This window comes from Lithobates pipiens, unplaced genomic scaffold, assembly GCF_037356315.1.
Source record: "Lithobates pipiens isolate NorthernLeopardFrog02 unplaced genomic scaffold, aLitPip1_a1.2 Scaffold_16, whole genome shotgun sequence".
Classification (NCBI taxonomy): Eukaryota; Metazoa; Chordata; class Amphibia; order Anura; family Ranidae; genus Lithobates; species Lithobates pipiens.
In genome coordinates, this window is record NW_027507748.1 from 14226694 (window position 1) to 14249059 (window position 22366).

Below are 22366 nucleotides of genomic sequence, written 5' to 3' on the forward strand. Positions count from 1 at the left end.
CACAGGCGCCTTTATGCGCTGTAGCGTTTTATGTTAGCCAGCTGAATAGTCTGTGACAACCTCAACATTAAGAAAAATTGGTTTGGATGCCATTCAAATTGGCTAATGCGTTGTGCATGATGTGCTACCACGCGCTTTGATGACGAATTTGTTGCCACAATGCCAATGTGTGAACAACCCTTAGCCCCTGTACACACGGTCGGACATTCCAAAGGAAAATGTCCAATCGGACCGTGTTGTCAGATAATCTGACCATGTGTGGGCTTCAACTGACTTTTTCCGTCGGAATGTCTGATGAACAAAGTTTGAGAGCTGGATATAAAAATTCTCCAACAACATGATCCGATTGGACAAAGTCCGATCGTTTGTAGAGAATTCCGATCGGACAAAGTGCCACGCATGCTCAGATCAAATTCCTAGACCAAAGCTATTCGCTACTAGCCTGAACGTAGTCCCGTCGTAACTAAATAACGTCATCACGTTACGAACTATTGGATTTTCCGACAACTTTGTCCGACCGTGTGTATGCAACACCAGTTTCAGACAAAATCCGTCGGAAAAAATCAGACGGATTTTGTTGTCGAAATGTCCGACCGTGTGTACAAGGGCTTACACTGCAATGTAAGCTAATTACCTCTCCACTGCATTCTATTGGCTGCTGAGATCACCCCCCCCCCCCCCCCCCACTGTACTTGAACTTGAATTCCCATTTATAGAGGCACCATGGTTATCACCCCCCCCCCCCTTTTTTTTTTTAGAACAACCATTGTACAGCATTGCACATATCAGAATTGTAGAATTGTATATGCTGGATGTTCACTTGCCCGACGGCTGTAAATGGCCTTGACTATGTAACATAAACTTACCAGTTACCATGACAATGCCGAGTGCAGCCGCTGGAATTTTTTCCCTCACTACAGAAAAAAAACGCCAATCCTGCGGCGACCGCGATAAATCAATTTTCAAGAGTTACATAATAAATCCGCTGATGTGTAACTAATTAGACTTCCCTCGTACAGAGGGGCTGAGAACGAGAGTCTATGATCACTATTAATCATGTCATTACGGCCCCCTTCACACTTGTCCATCTCCCCGCAGCATACGTTTTACTACAGAAAAAAAAACCGCATATCAAGCAGAAATCCTGGTCACTCCTTTGAGCTGAGATGATAGAAATTAGGATAGGAAGCATTCTTCTCTATTAAGGGGCGTGAAACGTACACATCAATGGTCGACGTCTCAACACATCCTCATAATGGAAATATCCATCCTGGATGTTTCCCCCTCGCTTTGTATAATGAATGAACAAAACAAAGCACAGTGTAAAAATCACACAACTATGAATTATACAACTTTTTTTAAATTCTTTCTCTGCTGCTGTTAGGGAGATTTCCCCTCACTTCCTGTCCTGGGGACAACCTTTTCATCAGACAGGAAGTGAAGGAATCTTTCCAATGAAGCCTCCCATGGCAGACAAACTTGGCGGCAGTTCTCATCCTCCCCACTCTCCTCCGCTATGTGTCTTTCATGTTCTATCTTGGCCATCCTTATTGCACCCTTACATTTCTTGGTGCATTCTTTATTAAGTCTGAATGCTGATGATGATCCCTCAACCTTGTATTTTTTGAAGGCCTTCTCCTTTGCTTTTATATGCATTTTTACATTGGAGTTAAAGAGGAAGTAAAGGCAAAAAATAAATAAAATAAAAACACACCCTGTAAGGCAAAGGCATAATGAGCTAGTATGCATAGCATAGCATAGCATAGCGATCTGCGGCCTGTCCAGTGCGCTGCTATCTACGGCGCATGCGCCGTAGAAAGCGGTGGCTGTCTTCGGGTAAGTATCTCCTAAACCGTATAGGTTTAGGAGATATTTCTTGGACCTACAGGTAAGCCTTAATCTAGGCTTACCTGTAGGTCAAAGTTGGTTGTAAGGGTTTACAACCACTTTAAGCCATCCAGGACTTTTGTTTGCTCTTTTAAATTTATTACCCAATGGAATGCATTGGCTAATACCCTTATTTAAAGCGGAGGTCCACCCTAAAATGGACCTCCGCTCATCGGAATCCCCCCCCCCTCCGGCGCCACAATCGGCACCTTTCAGGGGGGAGGGGGGTGCAGTTACCTGGATAATCCAGGTAACTGCACCCACTTCCGGGCTAGCTCTCTGCGGAAAGGGGCGTACGTTACGCCCCTTTCCGCAAGCGCCCGCCCCCTTCAGCAAGTGCCCCGCTGCCTGCTGGGAAACACACAGCTCCCAGAGGCAGCGGGGACCGTCCGGATTGCGCCGCGCGGCTCGCGCATGCGCAGTAGGGAACCGGGAAATGAAGCCGAAAGGCTCCATTTCCTGATTCCCATACCCAAGATGGCGGCGGCAGGACCTGATAGACGAGCGAGCGATCGGCTTCGGGTGCCGACATCGCGGGCGCGCTGGACAGGTAAGTGTCACTATTTAAAAGTCAGCAGCTGCAGTATTTGTAGCTGCTGGCTTTTAAAAAAAAAAAAAAAAAACGCGGAGTCCCGGTGGACTCCCGCTTTAATATGCTCTTAAAGCAAACCCATCTCTCCTCCATGTTCTTTGTTCCTAAGATTGTATCCCAATTTATATCTTCTAGCAAGGTTTGTAGTTTAGGGAAGTTGGCTCTTTTGAAATTCAGTGTCTTTGTATTCCCCTTATGTTTTCTATTTGTGTGATTTATACTGAAGCCAATTGACCTGTGATCGCTGTTACCTAAATTGGCCCGTATTTCCACATCCGTGATCAGGTCTGTATTGTTGGTAATCAGTAGATCCAGTAACGTTTTATTTCTAGTTGGTACGTCTACCATCTGACCCATGAAATTGTCCTGCAAGACATTTAGGAACTGGCAAGCCTTAGATGAATGCGCAGTTCCCTCCTCCCAGTCTATGTCTGGATAATTAAATTCATCCATTATAACACTTCCCATCCTTGCTGCTAATCCAAATTGTGATAGCAGATCTGTCTCCCCTTCCTCCCGCGGTTTAGGGGGCCTATAGCATACTCCCAGTATTATTTTCCCCTTAGCTTCATCCCTTTGGAGCTCTACCCATAAGAAATCCACCTCCTCCCTAGCTCCCTTAGTGATGTCATCTCTCACATTCACTTGTACATTATTCTTGATATATAGGCATGCCCTTCCCCCTTTTTTACCCTCTCTATCCCTGCAATAAAGGGTATACCCATGAATGGTTGCCAGCCATTGCAGCCAATCATGAGAGCTGTTGAACCAAGTCTCTGAAATTCCCACAAAATCCAAATCCTCCTCGTACAACAGTATCTCTAGTTCACCCATCTTGTCCGCCAGGCTCCTGGCATTGGTGAACATGCCACATAGTTTAGACCGGTCGCATTTTATCCTCTTATTGGGTGTTCCAAGATTGCAAGTAGGACTTGTTACTACACTTACCTTGGGTTTATGTGCTTTGGTCAACCTACCACTAATGCCCCCAATACTACCCTCTGGAATATGTCCCTCACTGAAAGATAATGTATCAAAAAAATACAAACTATATTTAAAAACACACAGACACGCAATGTGCGCCACTGATCTGGAGCCAGCGAAACCTCTGGCATTTCTTTTTTCTTTTTTGATTTTCACTGACCCTGGAAGCTAACACTCTAAATCACGAAGCGCGAGTGACTTGCCTTGAAGTATCTGTTGAGGATTTCGCTGTAGTTGCTGCCCTTGGAGAACCAGCCGTCTGGGATGATCTCGGCCTCCAGCCATTGGATGATGCGTCGGCGCAGCTCATCGCGATCGGTCTGGTAACACACAACTGTGCAGAGATAGAGAATAAAGAGTTGATTATAAGTGATTATCATCAACATTCTTTATATATGTGGGGTATGGATTCATATCATTGTGATGTTCTCTAGAATAATACAATGATGGTTACCTGGGGTGGCAGCTGGGACCTCTGATGTCTTCTCTGAAAGAAACAGACGAAATAAATGTTAATAAACAGAAGGATGAGCTCATCAGCTTGCTGCTTCTCCTTCACTGACCAATCACAGGCTGGTGGAGGGGCAGGACCTGTGCCGAGTGTGTGCAAATCTCAGACACAACGGTTCCCATAGATATGCATTCATCCCTCACCTTTGCAGTGACCGTCATGGTCCACCTGGATCTTGGAGCCGGTGAGGCAGGCGTCTCGGTGGAGCTCGCAGTGGTTCAGGTAAGTTTTGCCGTTGCTGCCGCAGACGGGTCTTTTGTGAGACTTACATTTCTGGAGGAAGGCGAGAAGAAAGCAAGAACTGCAATCAGAGGGACATCTACCAAATCCATACACCCCACCCACCGGGAGCCAAGAATGATTTCCAGAACTACCCTCCCCAATGATCAGCCTTATTCAATAAGCCTTACAGGAGACCTAAAACCCAATACAAAATGTTAGTTATTAAAAAATCAGCCAACAATGGGTTCCGATAAATCTGTCATGAAAATTTTCACCCCCCTGCTCCGGTTGGCTGGCTCGCTGGCTCCCTCTGGAGTCTACAACAGAGCCCCGAAGGGCAATGAGCTTTTTATTTTCTGGATGCGGAGTTCCTCAACACAGCTCTGACTGATGGAGTCATTATGGTGCAGTCAGAACAGCCCCCACTCCACATAACCACTTCCGGACCGCCACACGCCGATATACATCCTGACTTTGAAGAGGGATATCTTTGTTTTGGCAGCAGCTAGCTACCATAACCCCGGTATACTTTTCTTTGGTGGGAAGTCGAGTTTCCGATAATAGTGGTCTCTGCGGCAGATTCGCCGCAAGATCACTTTTATCGTGGTGGGTCCCCCCCCTCCTCCTGCCGCTCTCTGGTGCCCTCCGTCGCTTACCGGAGCCGTCGGTAGCGGCGGAGGCTGTCGGATCCTTGTCCTTCCCGGGTATGGAGACAAGTGAGGGGAAGGTGGCCCCCCACCCATCTCCATAAAAAAACGTCACTTCCGCCCACAGCTCTTAAAGGGCCATTTTTTTTTTGTATTTTTTTAAATGACAAATTTTTTATTTTTTTTATTTTTTACTGCATTTTAGTATAATTATGAGATGTAAGGTCTTTTTGACCCCCCAGATCTCATATTTACGAGGTCCTGTCATGCTTTTTTTTCTGTTACAAGGGATGTTTACATTCCTTGTAACAGGAATAAAAGGGACACATTTTTTTTTTTTTTTTAAAGAACAGCGTAAAAATATTTAAAAAAATAAAATAAATAAAAAAAAATATATTTAAACACGCGCCTGTCCCGACAAGCTCATGTGCAGGAGCGAACGCATACGTGAGTAGCGCCCGCATATGAAACCGGTGTTCTAACCACACATGTGAGGTATCCCCGCGATCGGTAAAGCGAGAGCAATAATTCTAGCCCTGGACCTCCTCTGTAATTCAAAACATGCAACCTGTAAAATTTTATTAAAAGTCGCCTATGGAGATTTGTAAGGGTAAAAATTTGTCGCCATTCCACGAGCGGGCGCAATTTTGAAGCGTGACATGTTGCGTATTGATCTACTCGGCGTAACATTATCTTTCACAATATAAAAACAAAATTGGGCTAACTTTACTGATGTCTTATTTTTTCATTTAAAAAAGTAAATTTTTTTCCAAAAAAAGTGCGCTTGTAAGACCGCTGCGCAAATACGGATGTGACACAAAGTACTGCAACGACCGCCATTTTATTCTCTAGGGTGTTAGAAAAAAAAGTATAATGTTTCGGAGTTCTAAGTCATTTTCTAGCAAAAAAAAAAACCTTGTAAACAACAAATCTCAGAAAGAGTCTCGGTCCTTAAGTGGATAACGGAAGCATGAGAGCACCTCCATTGAAGTATGCTAAAAGCCTTGCAATGTATCCGCTTGAGCTACTGAGCATCGTTTTGTTTCTTTATGTGACAGAAGTGGACTTTAACATCTCACTCACACTTGAGCTTTTTTGTGGCTTCAAGCTCCAAAACGCAGAAGAAAAAAAATTCAATTATCCTCTATGGCGATTGGTTCACATCTCCAATCCAAGTCGCCCGAAGCCAAATGTCTGAAGCTCAAAAAAGTTTTCAGGCTAATTTTGTAGCTGGATTTGGGAAGATTGGTGCGTTTGTGGAGCGTTTTTTGTTTTTTTTTTTTGCTCCACAGAATTGCACGATTTGTACGTTTTTTTTTTTTTTAGCATTTTTATACCCGTTTTGTCGTACATTTTCAAAGCCTTTTTCTGTAAAAATCAATTATTAAATAAAATGAATGATAGCAATAATATTAATAAAATACTTACCTGAGCCCATCTCGATACAGAGATGTTGCAGGAGAGTTTTGGCTGCCCGGGACTGTCCCTCCTTATTGGCTGAGACAGCAGCGCGGTGCCATTGGCTCCCGCTGCTGTTAATCAAAGTCAGTGAGCCAATGAGCAGAGACAGGGGGTGGTGCTGGACCGCGGCTCCGTGTCTTATTGTACATGCAGAGCAGTGGCTCAGCTCGGGGGGGGGACACGACAGGAGCAATGGCGGGGGACCCGAGAAGAGGAGGCTCTGAGCTGCTCTGTGCAAAACCACTGCACAGAGCAGGTAAGTGTAACATGTTTGTTATTTTTAAATGAAAATAAAATAAAAACGGAGACTTTAGTATCGTCTTAAGTGGCCCTCTCTCTTCAAAAGGTTGGGCACCCCTGCTCTACAGCAAGACCAGAAACTAAGAAATCTGTGATAGCCACCATGTTGCTGGTTCTGGAATTGCCGGTGGACTGCTGTCTATGTGATGTCCTCTGCTAAACATACACTACATCTACCAACAGCTACAGTATGTAATGTACAGGTAGCGTTATAGTGCCTGTACAGCGCCTCAGTGTGATAGTAGCCTAACAGGTTTTCTTCTAAGATTGTCCTGTATTTGGCTCCATCCATCTTCCCATCAACTCTGACCAGCTTCCCTGTCCCTGCTGAAGAAAAGCACCCCCACCACATGATGCTGCCACCACCATGTCTCACGGTGGGGATGGTGTGTTCAGGGTGATGTGCAGTGTTAGTTTCCCCCACACATAGCGTTTTGCTTTAAGCCCAAAAAGTAGAATTTTGGTGTCATCTGACCAGAGCACCTTCTTCCACATGTTTGCTGTGTCCCCCACATGGCTTCTCACAAACTACAAACAGGACTTCTTATGACTTTCTTCCACCAATGTCTTTCTTCTTGTCACTCTTCCATAAAGGGCAGATTTGTGGAGAGACGACTAATAGTTGTCCTGTGGACAGATTCTCCCCCCTGAGCTGTGGATCTCTGCAGCTCCTCCAGAGTTACCATGGACCTCTTGGCTTTTCTCTTATGAATGCTCTCCTTGCCCGGCCCGGTCAGTTTAGGTGGACGGCCATGTCTTGGTAGGTTTGCGGTTGTGCCATACTCTTCCCATTTTCGGATGATGGATTGAACAGAGCTCCGTGAGATGTTCAAAGCTTGGGAGATTTATTTATAACCGAACCCTGCTTTATACTTCTCCACAACTTTATCCCTGACCTGTCTGGTGTGTTCCTTGGCCTTCATGATGCTGTTTGGGCACTAAGGTTCTCTAACAAACATCTGAAGGCTCCACAGAACAGCTATATTTATACAGAGATTACCTTACACACAGGTGGACTCTATTTGCTAATTAGGTGACTTCTGAAGGCAATTAGTTCCACTAGATTTTAGTTAGGGGCATCAGAGTAAAGGGAGCTGAATACAAATTCCCCCCCCCCCCCCCCACACACTTTTCACATATTTATTTGTAAAAAAAATTGAAAAACCTTTATTATTTTCCTTCCACTTCACAATTATGTGCCACTTTGTGTTGGTCCATCACATAAAATCCCAATAAAATGCATTTACGTTTTTGGGTGTAACATGACAAAATGTGAAAAATGTCAAGGGGTATGAATACTTTTTTCAATGCGCTGTAAGTGCCCGGTGCAATTGGATAGAAATCGATTTGAATTGATTTTCGTTCATCTCACCTCAATACACAGACAGGTGGGGTCTCCCTTCTCCGTCACGGCGCACTCCCGGCCGGCTCCGCAGAACACGTTGGCGCAAACCTTTGATTTGCTCTTCGGCTCTTCCTGGTGGCAGAAGAAAAAACACAGGCGGTGAGACTGCGGTATATGTCAGAGCTACAGTATATAAAAGTATAATAATAGTGTGTGACTGTGGGGGGACATTAGAGTGTAAGCTCCTCTGGTTCAGAGACGGATGTGACCGGCTCAGTGTTCTTTGTACAGCACTGCTGTATATGTCAGAGCTATATAAATGTATAATAATAATAATAACAGTGTGTGACTGTGGGGGAGGGGACATTAGAGTGTAAGCTCCTCTGGTACAGAGACTGATGTGTCCGGCGCAGTGTTCTCTGCACAGCCACCCCAGACAGGTCCTCTTATTCCTAATATGAAGAAATCTTGCCTCCAGGTTGAGTCATTCTGCGGGACTCGCAGTGATAAGTTATCTGCAGGTTTATATCTCTGTAATTAACACACGCTGATATATTTGGCTGTATAGACAGTACACGGTGTTCTGTGATCCGTGTCAGTTCTCGGAATTCCTGCGGATACCATATCAGTCTGATGGAACACTTTCCCAGGTAACGGGCAATGTTTGAGATATCAGACTTCTGCAAGCAGAACAGAGACAGCGGTGTGATACTGACGGTGGCCAGCATGTGGCAGCACTGAGCTACTAAGAAAGAAAACATCTGCCTGTAAAGGGAGGGGATGTGTGACCTCATCGAAATTTAGGAAAATAATTTTTTTTGAAGCTCTGGGAAAAGAAATGTAAGATATTTTAGCTGCGCTCTCACTGACATAATATATACTATATATAAAAAATAAAAATAAAAACATTAAAATTCAGCAGGGATGGTGGGAACCCCTCATAATGGGCACAGCGGGTGTACAGACCCGGGAAGTCAGCACAGGGATGGTGGGAACCCCTCATAATGGGCACAGCGGGTGTACAGACCCGGGAACTCAGCAGAGGGATGATGGGAACCCCTCATGATGGGCATAGCAGGTGTACAGACCCGGGAACTCAGCACAGGGATGGTGGTAACTCCTCATAATGGGCACAGCGGGTGTACAGACCCGGGAACTCAGCAGAGGGATGGGCGGGACCCCTCATAATGGGAACAGCGGGTGTACAGACCTGGGAACTCAGCACAGGGATGGTGGGAACCCCTCATGATGGGCACAGCAGGTGCACAGACCCGGGAACTCAGCACAGGGATAGTGGGGACTCCTCATAATGGGCACAGCGGGTGTACAGACCCGGGAAGTCAGCACAGGGATTGTGGGAACCCCTCATAATGGGCACAGCGGGTGTACAGACCCGGGAAGTCAGCACAGGGATGGTGGGAACCCCTCATGATGGGCATAGCAGGTGTACAAACCCGGGAACTCAGCACAGGGATGGTGGTAACTCCTCATAATGGGCACAGCGGGTGTACAGACCCGGGAACTCAGCAGAGGGATGGGCGGGACCCCTCATAATGGGCACAGCGGGTGTACAGACCTGGGAACTCAGCACAGGGATGGTGGGAACCCCTCATGATGGGCACAGCAGGTGTACAGACCCGGGAACTCAGCACAGGGATAGTGGGGACTCCTCATAATGGGCACAGCGGGTGTACAGACCTGGGAACTAAGTACAGGGATGGTGGGAACCCCTCATAATGGGCACAGCGGGTGTACAGACCCGGGAACTCTGCACAGGGATGGTGGGAACCCCTCATAACTCCATCCAAAATGGGAAACAAATATAAAAATACTCCACTCCTGGTCAGGATATTATGGGATGAGGATGATGGAGGAATTAGTTTATGAACAGTACGAAACTTTGTAGAATTCTTATTATTTTCACTATTTATTTCCTTAACTCTACAGGCCATCTTTATGTCATAGTTACATCGTTTGGTTGAAAAAGACACATATCCATCTAGAAAAAAAAAAATCCTAAAAAAATAATTCATACAATCCTATACCCACACTTGATCCAGGGGAAGGCAATACAACCAGCAAAGCTCCATTTATCTTTTAAGTTTGGGAACATGTTGAGGGGCCCTCCCTCCCTTCCTCCCTGTATATGAGCGGAGGACCATGTAAGGAATACAAGCATGCAGCTGGAATGTATGGAAGTGAGAGAATTGGGCGCCCTCTAGGGGGCCGGCCGGTGACACGGCTCCAGAAATCCCCTCCACACTATAATAGTTTCCAGCTGCAACTTCACCTCTGGAGCAGAGAGATGTGGACCAATCACAAAGCTCCACCACTCTTTAACAGGCCAACCACAGGCTGCCAGGTACAGCTGCTGCAGTGGGGAAGGGGGGCCTAGAGTGGGGGGGGGGAGGGGGTGGTTAACCCTTTTTCTGCCATCACTGAGTCTGGGGCCCGCCAGGACTGGGTGTAACATGTGCACAAAGGACAATGTAACAGCACAAAGTACTAAAAGTAACTTTCAACCAGAGATTGGAAAACTTTTTTCCAGTACAGATTTGTTTAAATGCAGACAAAACACGTCGCCAAGATACATTAAACAGCATAAAAGTTCAATTCAGACAGTATTTTTGGAGCTACCGAGGATTGTTGAAAACTAGACTGTTTCGGTCAGACGGGACTGAGTTGGGCGCAAGGGCCCATATCGGTGAAAATGGGAGAATCACAAATCAGCAAACGATTTCTGAACAATGCAATTCTTCTGTTGTAACAATCTCTATATCAAATGAACAAACCACAGTGTGGGCATGACCAACCTTAGATCGATCACCAATGTAAGGAGCATTCTTCTCACTGATCACCAATGTAAGGAGCATTCTTCTCACTGATCACCAATGTAAGGAACATTCTTCCCACTGACCACCAATGTAAGGAACATTCTTCCCACTGATCACCAATGTAAGGAACATTCTTCCCACTGATCACCAATGTAAGGGACATTCTTCCCACTGATCACCAATGTAAGGAACATTCTTCCCACTGATCACCAATGTAAGGGACATTCTTCTCACTGATCACCAATGTAAGGAACATTCTTCCCACTGATCACCAATGTAAGGAACATTCTTCCCACTGACCACCAATGTAAGGAACATTCTTCCCACTGATCACCAATGTAAGGAACATTCTTCTCACTGACCACCAATGTAAGGAACATTCTTCCCACTGATCACCAATGTAAGGAACATTCTTCTCACTGATCACCAATGTAAGGAACATTCTTCCCACTGACCACCAATGTAAGGAACATTCTTCTCACTGATCACCAATGTAAGGAACATTCTTCCCACTGATCACCAATGTAAGGAACATTCTTCTCACTGATCACCAATGTAAGGAACATTCTTCCCACTGATCACCAATGTAAGGAACATTCTTCCCACTGACCACCAATGTAAGGAACATTCTTCCCACTGACCACCAATGTAAGGAACATTCTTCTCACTGATCACCAATGTAAGGGACATTCTTCTCACTGATCACCAATGTAAGGAACATTCTTCCCACTGATCACCAATGTAAGGAGCATTCTTCTCACTGATCACCAATGTAAGGAACATTCTTCTCACTGATCACCAATGTAAGGAACATTCTTCTCACTGATCACCAATGTAAGGAACATTCTTCTCACTGATCACCAATGTAAGGAAGATTCTTCTCACTGATCACCAATGTAAGGAACATTCTTCTTACTGATCACCAATGTAAGGAACATTCTTCTCACTGATCACCAATGTAAGGAACATTCTTCTCACTGATCACCAATGTAAGGAACATTCTTCTTACTGATCACCAATGTAAGGAAGATTCTTCTCACTGATCACCAATGTAAGGAACATTCTTCTTACTGATCACCAATGTAAGGAACATTCTTCTCACTGATCACCAATGTAAGGAACATTCTTCTCACTGATCACCAATGTAAGGAACATTCTTCTCACTGATCACCAATGTAAGGAAGATTCTTCTTACTGATCACCAATGTAAGGAACATTCTTCCCACTGACCACCAATGTAAGGAACATTCTTCTCACTGATCACCAATGTAAGGAGCATTCTTCTCACTGATCACCAATGTAAGGAACATTCTTCCCACTGACCACCAATGTAAGGAACATTCTTCCCACTGATCACCAATGTAAGGAACATTCTTCCCACTGATCACCAATGTAAGGGACATTCTTCCCACTGATCACCAATGTAAGGAACATTCTTCCCACTGATCACCAATGTAAGGGACATTCTTCTCACTGATCACCAATGTAAGGAACATTCTTCCCACTGATCACCAATGTAAGGAACATTCTTCCCACTGACCACCAATGTAAGGAACATTCTTCCCACTGATCACCAATGTAAGGAACATTCTTCTCACTGACCACCAATGTAAGGAACATTCTTCCCACTGATCACCAATGTAAGGAACATTCTTCTCACTGATCACCAATGTAAGGAACATTCTTCCCACTGACCACCAATGTAAGGAACATTCTTCTCACTGATCACCAATGTAAGGAACATTCTTCCCACTGATCACCAATGTAAGGAACATTCTTCTCACTGATCACCAATGTAAGGAACATTCTTCCCACTGATCACCAATGTAAGGAACATTCTTCCCACTGACCACCAATGTAAGGAACATTCTTCCCACTGACCACCAATGTAAGGAACATTCTTCTCACTGATCACCAATGTAAGGGACATTCTTCTCACTGATCACCAATGTAAGGAACATTCTTCCCACTGATCACCAATGTAAGGAGCATTCTTCTCACTGATCACCAATGTAAGGAACATTCTTCTCACTGATCACCAATGTAAGGAACATTCTTCTCACTGATCACCAATGTAAGGAACATTCTTCTCACTGATCACCAATGTAAGGAACATTCTTCTCACTGATCACCAATGTAAGGAACATTCTTCTTACTGATCACCAATGTAAGGAACATTCTTCTCACTGATCACCAATGTAAGGAACATTCTTCTCACTGATCACCAATGTAAGGAACATTCTTCTTACTGATCACCAATGTAAGGAAGATTCTTCCCACTGATCACCAATGTAAGGAACATTCTTCTCACTGATCACCAATGTAAGGAAGATTCTTCTTACTGATCACCAATGTAAGGAACATTCTTCCCACTGACCACCAATGTAAGGAACATTCTTCCCACTGATCACCAATGTAAGGAACATTCTTCCCACTGATCACCAATGTAAGGAACATTCTTCTCACTGATCACCAATGTAAGGAACATTCTTCTCACTGATCACCAATGTAAGGAACATTCTTCTTACTGATCACCAATGTAAGGAACATTCTTCTCACTGATCACCAATGTAAGGAACATTCTTCCCACTGATCACCAATGTAAGGAACATTCTTCTCACTGATCACCAATGTAAGGAACATTCTTCCCACTGACCACCAATGTAAGGAACATTCTTCCCACTGATCACCAATGTAAGGAACATTCTTCCCACTGATCACCAATGTAAGGAACATTCTTCTTACTGATCACCAATGTAAGGAACATTCTTCTCACTGATCACCAATGTAAGGAACATTCTTCTCACTGATCACCAATGTAAGGAACATTCTTCTCACTGATCACCAATGTAAGGAACATTCTTCCCACTGATCACCAATGTAAGGAACATTCTTCTCACTGATCACCAATGTAAGGAACATTCTTCTCACTGATCACCAATGTAAGGAACATTCTTCCCACTAATGACCAATGTAAGGAACATTCTTCTCACTGATCACCAATGTAAGGAACATTCTTCTCACTGATCACCAATGTAAGGGACATTCTTCTCACTGATCACCAATGTAAGGAACATTCTTCTCACTGATCACCAATGTAAGGGACATTCTTCTCACTGATCACCAATGTAAGGAACATTCTTCTCACTGATCACCAATGTAAGGGACATTCTTCTCACTGATCACCAATGTAAGGAACATTCTTCTCACTGATCACCAATGTAAGGAACATTCTTCTCACTGATGACCAATGTAAGGAACATTCTTCTCACTGATCACCAATGTAAGGAACATTCTTCCCACTGATCACCAATGTAAGGAACATTCTTCCCCCTAATGACCAATGTAAGGAACATTCTTCTCACTGATCACCAATGTAAGGGACATTCTTCCCACTGATCACCAATGTAAGGAACATTCTTCTCACTGATCACCAATGTAAGGAACATTCTTCCCACTGATCACCAATGTAAGGAACATTCTTCCCCCTAATGACCAATGTAAGGAACATTCTTCCCACTGATCACCAATGTAAGGGACATTCTTCCCACTGATCACCAATGTAAGGGACATTCTTCCCACTGATCACCAATGTAAGGAACATTCTTCTCACTGATCACCAATGTAAGGGACATTCTTCTCACTGATCACCAATGTAAGGAACATTCTTCTCACTGATCACCAATGTAAGGAACATTCTTCTCACTGATCACCAATGTAAGGAACATTCTTCTCACTGATCACCAATGTAAGGAACATTCTTCCCACTGATCACCAATGTAAGGAACATTCTTCTCACTGATCACCAATGTAAGGAACATTCTTCCCACTGATCACCAATGTAAGGAACATTCTTCTCACTGATCACCAATGTAAGGAACATTCTTCCCACTGATCACCAATGTAAGGAACATTCTTCTCACTGATCACCAATGTAAGGAACATTCTTCTCACTGATCACCAATGTAAGGAACATTCTTCCCCCTGATGACCAATGTAAGGAACATTCTTCTCACTGATCACCAATGTAAGGAACATTCTTCTCACTGATGACCAATGTAAGGAACATTCTTCTCACTGATGACCAATGTAAGGAACATTCTTCCCACTGATCACCAATGTAAGGAACATTCTTCCCCCTAATGACCAATGTAAGGAACATTGTTCTCACTGATCACCAATGTAAGGAACATTCTTCTCACTGATCACCAATGTAAGGGACATTCTTCTCACTGATCACCAATGTAAGGAACATTCTTCCCACTGATCACCAATGTAAGGGACATTCTTCCCACTGATCACCAATGTAAGGAACATTCTTCCCACTGATCACCAATGTAAGGGACATTCTTCCCACTGATCACCAATGTAAGGGACATTCTTCTCACTGATCACCAATGTAAGGAACATTCTTCCCCCTGATGACCAATGTAAGGGACATTCTTCTCACTGATCACCAATGTAAGGAACATTCTTCTCACTGATCACCAATGTAAGGAACATTCTTCTCACTGATCACCAATGTAAGGAACATTCTTCTCACTGATCACCAATGTAAGGAACATTCTTCTCACTGACCACCAATGTAAGGAACATTCTTCCCACTGATCACCAATGTAAGGAACATTCTTCTCACTGATCACCAATGTAAGGAACATTCTTCCCACTGATCACCAATGTAAGGAACATTCTTCTCACTGATCCCCAATGTAAGGAACATTCTTCTCACTGATCACCAATGTAAGGAACATTCTTCCCCCTGATGACCAATGTAAGGAACATTCTTCCCACTGATCACCAATGTAAGGAACATTCTTCTCACTGATCACCAATGTAAGGAACATTCTTCCCACTGATCACCAATGTAAGGAACATTCTTCTCACTGATCACCAATGTAAGGAACATTCTTCTCACTGATCACCAATGTAAGGAACATTCTTCCCCCTGATGACCAATGTAAGGAACATTCTTCTCACTGATCACCAATGTAAGGAACATTCTTCTCACTGATCACCAATGTAAGGAACATTCTTCTCACTGATGACCAATGTAAGGAACATTCTTCTCACTGATGACCAATGTAAGGAACATTCTTCTCACTGATCACCAATGTAAGGAACATTCTTCCCACTGATCACCAATGTAAGGAACATTCTTCCCCCTAATGACCAATGTAAGGAACATTGTTCTCACTGATCACCAATGTAAGGAACATTCTTCTCACTGATGACCAATGTAAGGAACATTCTTCTCACTGATCACCAATGTAAGGGACATTCTTCTCACTGATCACCAATGTAAGGAACATTCTTCCCACTGATCACCAATGTAAGGAACATTCTTCTCACTGATCACCAATGTAAGGAGCATTCTTCTCACTGATCACCAATGTAAGGAACATTCTTCCCCCTGATGACCAATGTAAGGAACATTCTTCCCCCTGATGACCAATGTAAGGAACATTCTTCCCACTGATCACCAATGTAAGGAACATTCTTCACACTGATCACCAATGTAAGGAACATTCTTCCCACTGATCACCAATGTTAGGAACATTCTTCTCACTGATCACCAATGTAAGGAACATTCTTCCCACTGATCACCAATGTAAGGAACATTCTTCTCACTGATCACCAATGTAAGGAACATTCTTCTCACTGATCACCAATGTAAGGAACATTCTTCTCACTGATCACCAATGTAAGGAACATTCTTCTCACTGATCACCAATGTAAGGGACATTCTTCTCACTGATCACCAATGTAAGGAACATTCTTCCCACTGATCACCAATGTAAGGAACATTCTTCTCACTGACCACCAATTTAAGGAACATTCTTCTCCACTGACCAGCACACTAATGTACTATGAGCTGTATAGATTCGCAGGGGTTCCTAGATCCTGGAGAGTTATTTAAAGGGTTCCTCTCTGTTAAAAAGTTCAAGAAAGGCAGCTCTAAATTTAGAGTCCAACTGACTAATTTTTCAAGAAAGGCAGCTCTAAATTTAGAGTCCAACTGACTAATTTCACGAAAAAGATATTACCTGAAAGGATAATTCATAACTACAAAATTTGAACGTTTTATGGCACCTCCAACCACTGAAATCTCTGCTGCAGACCTGACAATGTGATATACAATTTGCATGTTCTGTTCTTTGTCCTACTGCTCTATTTGTGTAATAACTGCTGCAATAAAGGACATTTTGGAAAACTCAATAAAACGTATGTAAAAGAGGCTAAAAAGCAAGTAATTGGGGGGTGGCAGTCTTTTGGTACTTTATAAATTTGCCCCCATATAAGTTAACTGTTTCGAATTTTCTCCTACGTGTCACCGTGCTGATTATGACCCCCCACCCAGGGAGGCAGGTATCAGGGTCTGGGCTCCGCATGACAGACTCCAGGTCCTGGATGTCCCCCGTCAGCAGACAATAGGGCTCAGTTGCTGTTTAGGGAAAAGAACAGGCCCCAGTCTCTGTGCAGCGGAACACAGCGCCAGACATGAGCTCACGGAAAACTCGCAGAATCCAGCCAGGCCCACCTTTGAAGAAGAAGGGGCTTAACTGTTTACTGGCTAGACATCCTTTGGTGCTCAGTGCTGAGTAATTTTCAGAGATGAAATGAGTCAGTTTAGCCCTAAAGCCCCCTGAAATGTTACCCTCCCCAAATCTCAGTACCCAACCTCACCCCCCGAACTATATTCCCAATACTAACAACTGACTAACTCAATACAACTGACTACTAAAAAGAAAAAAATTTACTTTTGAGGCACCATAACTAACCACAGGCAACAATATCCAAGCCATATTTAAACGAGAAAAGAGAAGATCACAGATTGGTCATCATTTTGATATTCCTCTCATAACACAGCCTAGTAATAATCATCATCAGATAACTTCCTAAATCATCTTCTCAAACTTTGAATAAATGATATAGTGTACAAAGACGGATCAGTTTGTCATTATAAAATGTAAATCAATGAATTAAGTATGGTCAAATGGCAGAAGGACATAAACATGAAACTCTACGAGTTACTTGGACCAAGGGTCCACTTCTTTAGGAGACCAACCAGGCTGATAGCCAAAAAAATATAACAATACAACATATTAGTGTATGAAAAACACAGCAAAGGTACGTTCTATGTCAAATATGAAGGTTCAATCCATAATTAAAAACATTGGTCGCTGGCAAGAAAGGAACTCTGTCTGCTGAGGAGGACTGTAGGGAAATAAATCTACAATCCCCCCTAGACCTGGTGTATGTTTCCCTCAAGATTCCCTACAGCCTTCCTGGACCTGATGTATGTTTCCCTCAAGATTCCCTACAACCTTCCTGGACCTGATGTATGTTTCTCTCGAGATTCCCTACAGTCTTCCTGGACCTGATGTATGTTTCTCTCGAGATTCCCTACAGCCTTCCTGGACCTGATGTATGTTTCCCTCAAGATTCCCTACAGCCTTCCTGGACCTGATGTATGTTTCTTTCGAGATTCCCTACAGCCTTCCTGGACCTGATGTATGTTTCCCTCAAGATTCCCTACAGCCTTCCGGGACCTGATGTATGTTTCTCTCGAGATTCCCTACAGCCTTCCTGGACCTGATGTATGTTTCTCTCGAGATTCCCTACAGCCTTCCGGGACCTGATGTATGTTTCTCTCGAGATTCCCTACAGCCTTCCTGGACCTGATGTATGTTTCCCTCAAGATTCCCTACAGCCTTCCGGGACCTGATCTATGTTTCTCTCGAGATTCCCTACAGCCTTCCTGGACCTGATGTATGTTTCTCTCGAGATTCCCTACAGCCTTCCGGGACCTGATGTATGTTTCTCTCGAGATTCCCTACAGCCTTCCGGGACCTGATGTATGTTTCTCTCGAGATTCCATACAGCCTTCCTGGACCTGATGTATGTTTCTCTCATCAAGATTCCCTACAGCCTTCCGGGACCTGATGTATGTTTCTCTCGAGATTCCCTACAGCCTTCCTGGACCTGATATATGTTTCTCTCATCAAGATTCCCTACAGCCTTCCGGGACCTGATGTATGTTTCTCTCGAGATTCCCTACAGCCTCTCGGGACCTGATGTATGTTTCTCTCGAGATTCTCTACAGCCTTCCTGGACCTGATGTATGTTTCTCTCGAGATTCCCTACAGCCTTCCGGGACCTGATGTATGTTTCTCTCATCAAGATTCCCTACAGCCTTCTGGGACCTGATGTATGTTTCTCTCATCAAGATTCCCTACAGCCTTCCGGGACCTGATGTATGTTTCTCTCATCGAGATTCCCTACAGCCTTCCTGGACCTGATGTATGTTTCTCTTGAGATTCCCTACAGCCTTCCTGGACCTGATGTATGTTTCTCTCGAGATTCCCTACAGCCTTCCTGGACCTGATGTATGTTTCTCTCATCAAGATTCCCTACAGCCTTCCGGGACCTGATGTATGTTTCTCTCATCAAGATTCCCTACAGCCTTCCGAGACCTGATGTATGTTTCTCTCGAGATTCCCTACAGCCTTCCTGGACCTGATGTATGTTTCTCTTGAGATTCCCTACAGCCTTCCTGGACCTGATGTATGTTTCTCTCGAGATTCCCTACAGCCTTCCTGGACCTGATGTATGTTTCTCTCATCAAGATTCCCTACAGCCTTCCGGGACCTGATTTATGTTTCTCTCGAGATTCCCTACAGCCTTCCGTGACCTGATGTATGTTTCTCTCATCAAGATTCCCTACAGCCTTCCGGGACCTGATGTATGTTTCTCTCGAGATTCCCTACAGCCTTCCGTGACCTGATGTATGTTTCTCTCATCAAGATTCCCTACAGCCTTCCGTGACCTGATGTATGTTTCTCTCATCAAGATTCCCTACAGCCTTCCGGGACCTGATGTATGTTTCTCTCGAGATTCCCTACAGCCTTCTGGGACCTGATGTATGTTTCTCTCAAGATTCCCTACAGCCTTCCTGGACCTGATGTATGTTTCTCTCAAGATTCCCTACTGCCCTGCTGTATCTGATTTCTGTTTCCCTCAAGATTCCTTAATGTTCCCCTGAACCTGGTGTATGTTTCCTTCAAGATTCCCAACAGCCCTCTTTAGTAGACTAGACAGAGATCCTTCCACACCAGTGGCCATTATTTTTTTTAAAATCTTCTAGGGTGGGTGGATTCATTAAGCCCTCCCCAGCAGATAGAGGTCCTTCCACAGCAGTGGCCAATGTTTTTTATTACCTGGGGGGGGGGGGGGGGCAGTAGGGAATCGTGAGTGAAACATACAATACAGCTATTCCAGGAGGGCTGCAGGAGATCTCAAGGAACATATACGTCAGATGCCAGAGGGCAGTTGGGAATCTTGAGGGAAACATACATCAGGTCCATAGGGGTAGTAAGGGAATCTTGAGGGAAATGCAGGGGGGGGGGTTGTGGATTTCCCTCAAGGTCCAGTAAGCTCTCCTCAGCAGATAGATATTGGCTATGGGTTTGGAAGAACCTCTTTTTATCCTCTGCGGGGCACAGTAGGGAATCTTGAGGGAAACACATCAGGTCCAGGAGGGCTGTAGGAAATCTCGGGGGAACTATACACCAGATCCATGGGGCGGTAGGAAATCTTGAGGGAATTAAGCATCAGATCCATGGGGGCAATAGGGAATCTTGAAGGAAGCATAGACCAGATCCATAGGTGCAATAGGGAATCTTGAAGGAAACATAGACCAGATCCATGGGGGCAATAGGGAATCTTGAAGGAAACATACACCAGATCCATGGGGGCAATAGGGAATCTTGAAGGAAACATACACCAGATCCATGGGGGCAATAGGGCATCTTGAAGGAAACATACATCAGATCCATGGGGGCAGTAGTGAATCTGGAAGGAAATATAGGGCATTGAGGGGCTTGTGGGTTTTTCGCTCAAAATTCTGCAAAGCCCTCCTCAGCAGAGTGAGGTCATTGCTCACTTGCGGCCAATATGTTTTAATTACCACCGATTGAATCTTCATAGTTGACATCGAATATAAGTTTGTTGTGTTTTTTATGTCATGTTCACACAAGTGGTATGGTATATGTAAAAAATGAATTGGTATTGTTATATTTTTATATTATCGGCCTTCTTTGATCTCCTGAAAAAGTAAACCCTTGCTCCAAGAAACGCGTACAGTTTGATGTTTATTACGTCCCACCATTTGACCTCATTTGATACATTGATGATTTACATTCTATAATGACAAACTGCTTTGATGTTTGTACAATACAGAGTTTGGTTGACAGAAGGAGGTTTCTGAGGATTATTAGGAAACAATATGGGAAGAAGGTCAAAATGATGACCAGCCTGTGAACTTGACTTTGTTACAATAAAAGGTCCGTATTATAAACATGAACTAGATATTGTTGAAATTGGCTATGGTACTTTCAACTGCATGCTATTAACTTGGGGTATGTTGGTACATTGAGAACACGTTTATGCTGTATGAATGATCTAACCAGGCATGTACTGGCCATTGGGACTACCGGGAGTTTCCCGGTGGGCTGATGGCTCAGTGGGCCACTCTGATGTAAGGGGGCTGCTGATGGGGCACTCTGATGTAAGGGGGTGCTGATGGGGCACTCTGATGTAAGGGGGTGCTGATGGGACACTCTGATGTAAGGGGGTGCTGATGGGACACTCTGTTATAAGGGGGCTGGTGATGGGACACTCTGATGTAAGGGGGCTGGTAATGGGACACTCTAATGTAAGGGAGTGCTGATGGGGTGCTCTGATGTAGGGGGGCTGCTGATGGGGCACTCTGATGTAAGGGGGTGCTGATGGGACACTCTGATGTAAGGGGGCTGCTGATGGGACACTCTGATGTAAGGGGGTGCCGATAGGACACTCTGATGTAAGGGGGTGCTGATGGGACACTCTGATGTAAGGGGGCTGGTGATGGGACACTCTGATGTAAGGGGGCTGGTGATGGGACACTCTGATGTAAGGGGGCTGGTGATGGGACACTCAAAATGTAAGTGGTCCGGTCTGGAGGAATTCCAGGGCCACATTTCTGTCCCAGTCCAGCCCTGGATCTAACCATAATGGCCCCCATCTTCTGGCTGAGCTTCATGACCTGTGGCGGGAGCCTTTGCAGCAATATCGCACGGCACCAAGGTGGCATCAGTGTAGGCATAACGTCATTGGTTCCCAGTACAGGCTCACTCTGCCGGGGTCACTGATCGCATAGAACATTTTCTTGTTTGATTAGTCTTGAACGAACATCGTAACAGTGTGTCAACAGGGGCGGACTGACCATTTGGCCACTCGGGCACTGCCCGAGGGCCCCGGGCCACTAGGGGGCCCCCATCAGGGTTGCCAGCCTCAGTAAAACCAGGGACAGTATGTAAAAATCTGTGTTTTTTTTTTTTTACATCTGTCTCCGAAATGTCCCTTACCGACATCCTTTTAGTCTACAAATCCTGAGATTATAGCTGCCCCACCTCTCCAGTACCTTCTCAGCCAATAGAAACATGTCTGTGTATACTGTGTGGCCCCACAATCTCTGATTGCCCGGGGGCCCCATAATCTATTATTGCCGGGGGGGCCCCATGAGTTGTCAGTCCGCCCCTGTGT

The 22366-nt window shown here is 44.5% G+C and overlaps 1 protein-coding gene across 1 annotated transcript in view; it reads right to left on the reverse strand.

Annotated features, from left to right (window-relative positions):
* FSTL1 (follistatin like 1) overlaps positions 1 to 22366 on the reverse strand; it is an 89677-nt gene that overhangs the window by 24213 nt on the left and 43098 nt on the right. The window contains exons 3-6 of the mRNA XM_077479598.1: positions 7977 to 8081; positions 4118 to 4247; positions 3918 to 3950; positions 3667 to 3797 (exon numbers count right to left, since the gene is read on the reverse strand). Of these exons, the coding sequence (XP_077335724.1) occupies positions 3667 to 3797; positions 3918 to 3950; positions 4118 to 4247; positions 7977 to 8081 (399 nt within the window). The remainder of the gene's footprint in view (positions 1 to 3666; positions 3798 to 3917; positions 3951 to 4117; positions 4248 to 7976; positions 8082 to 22366) is intronic.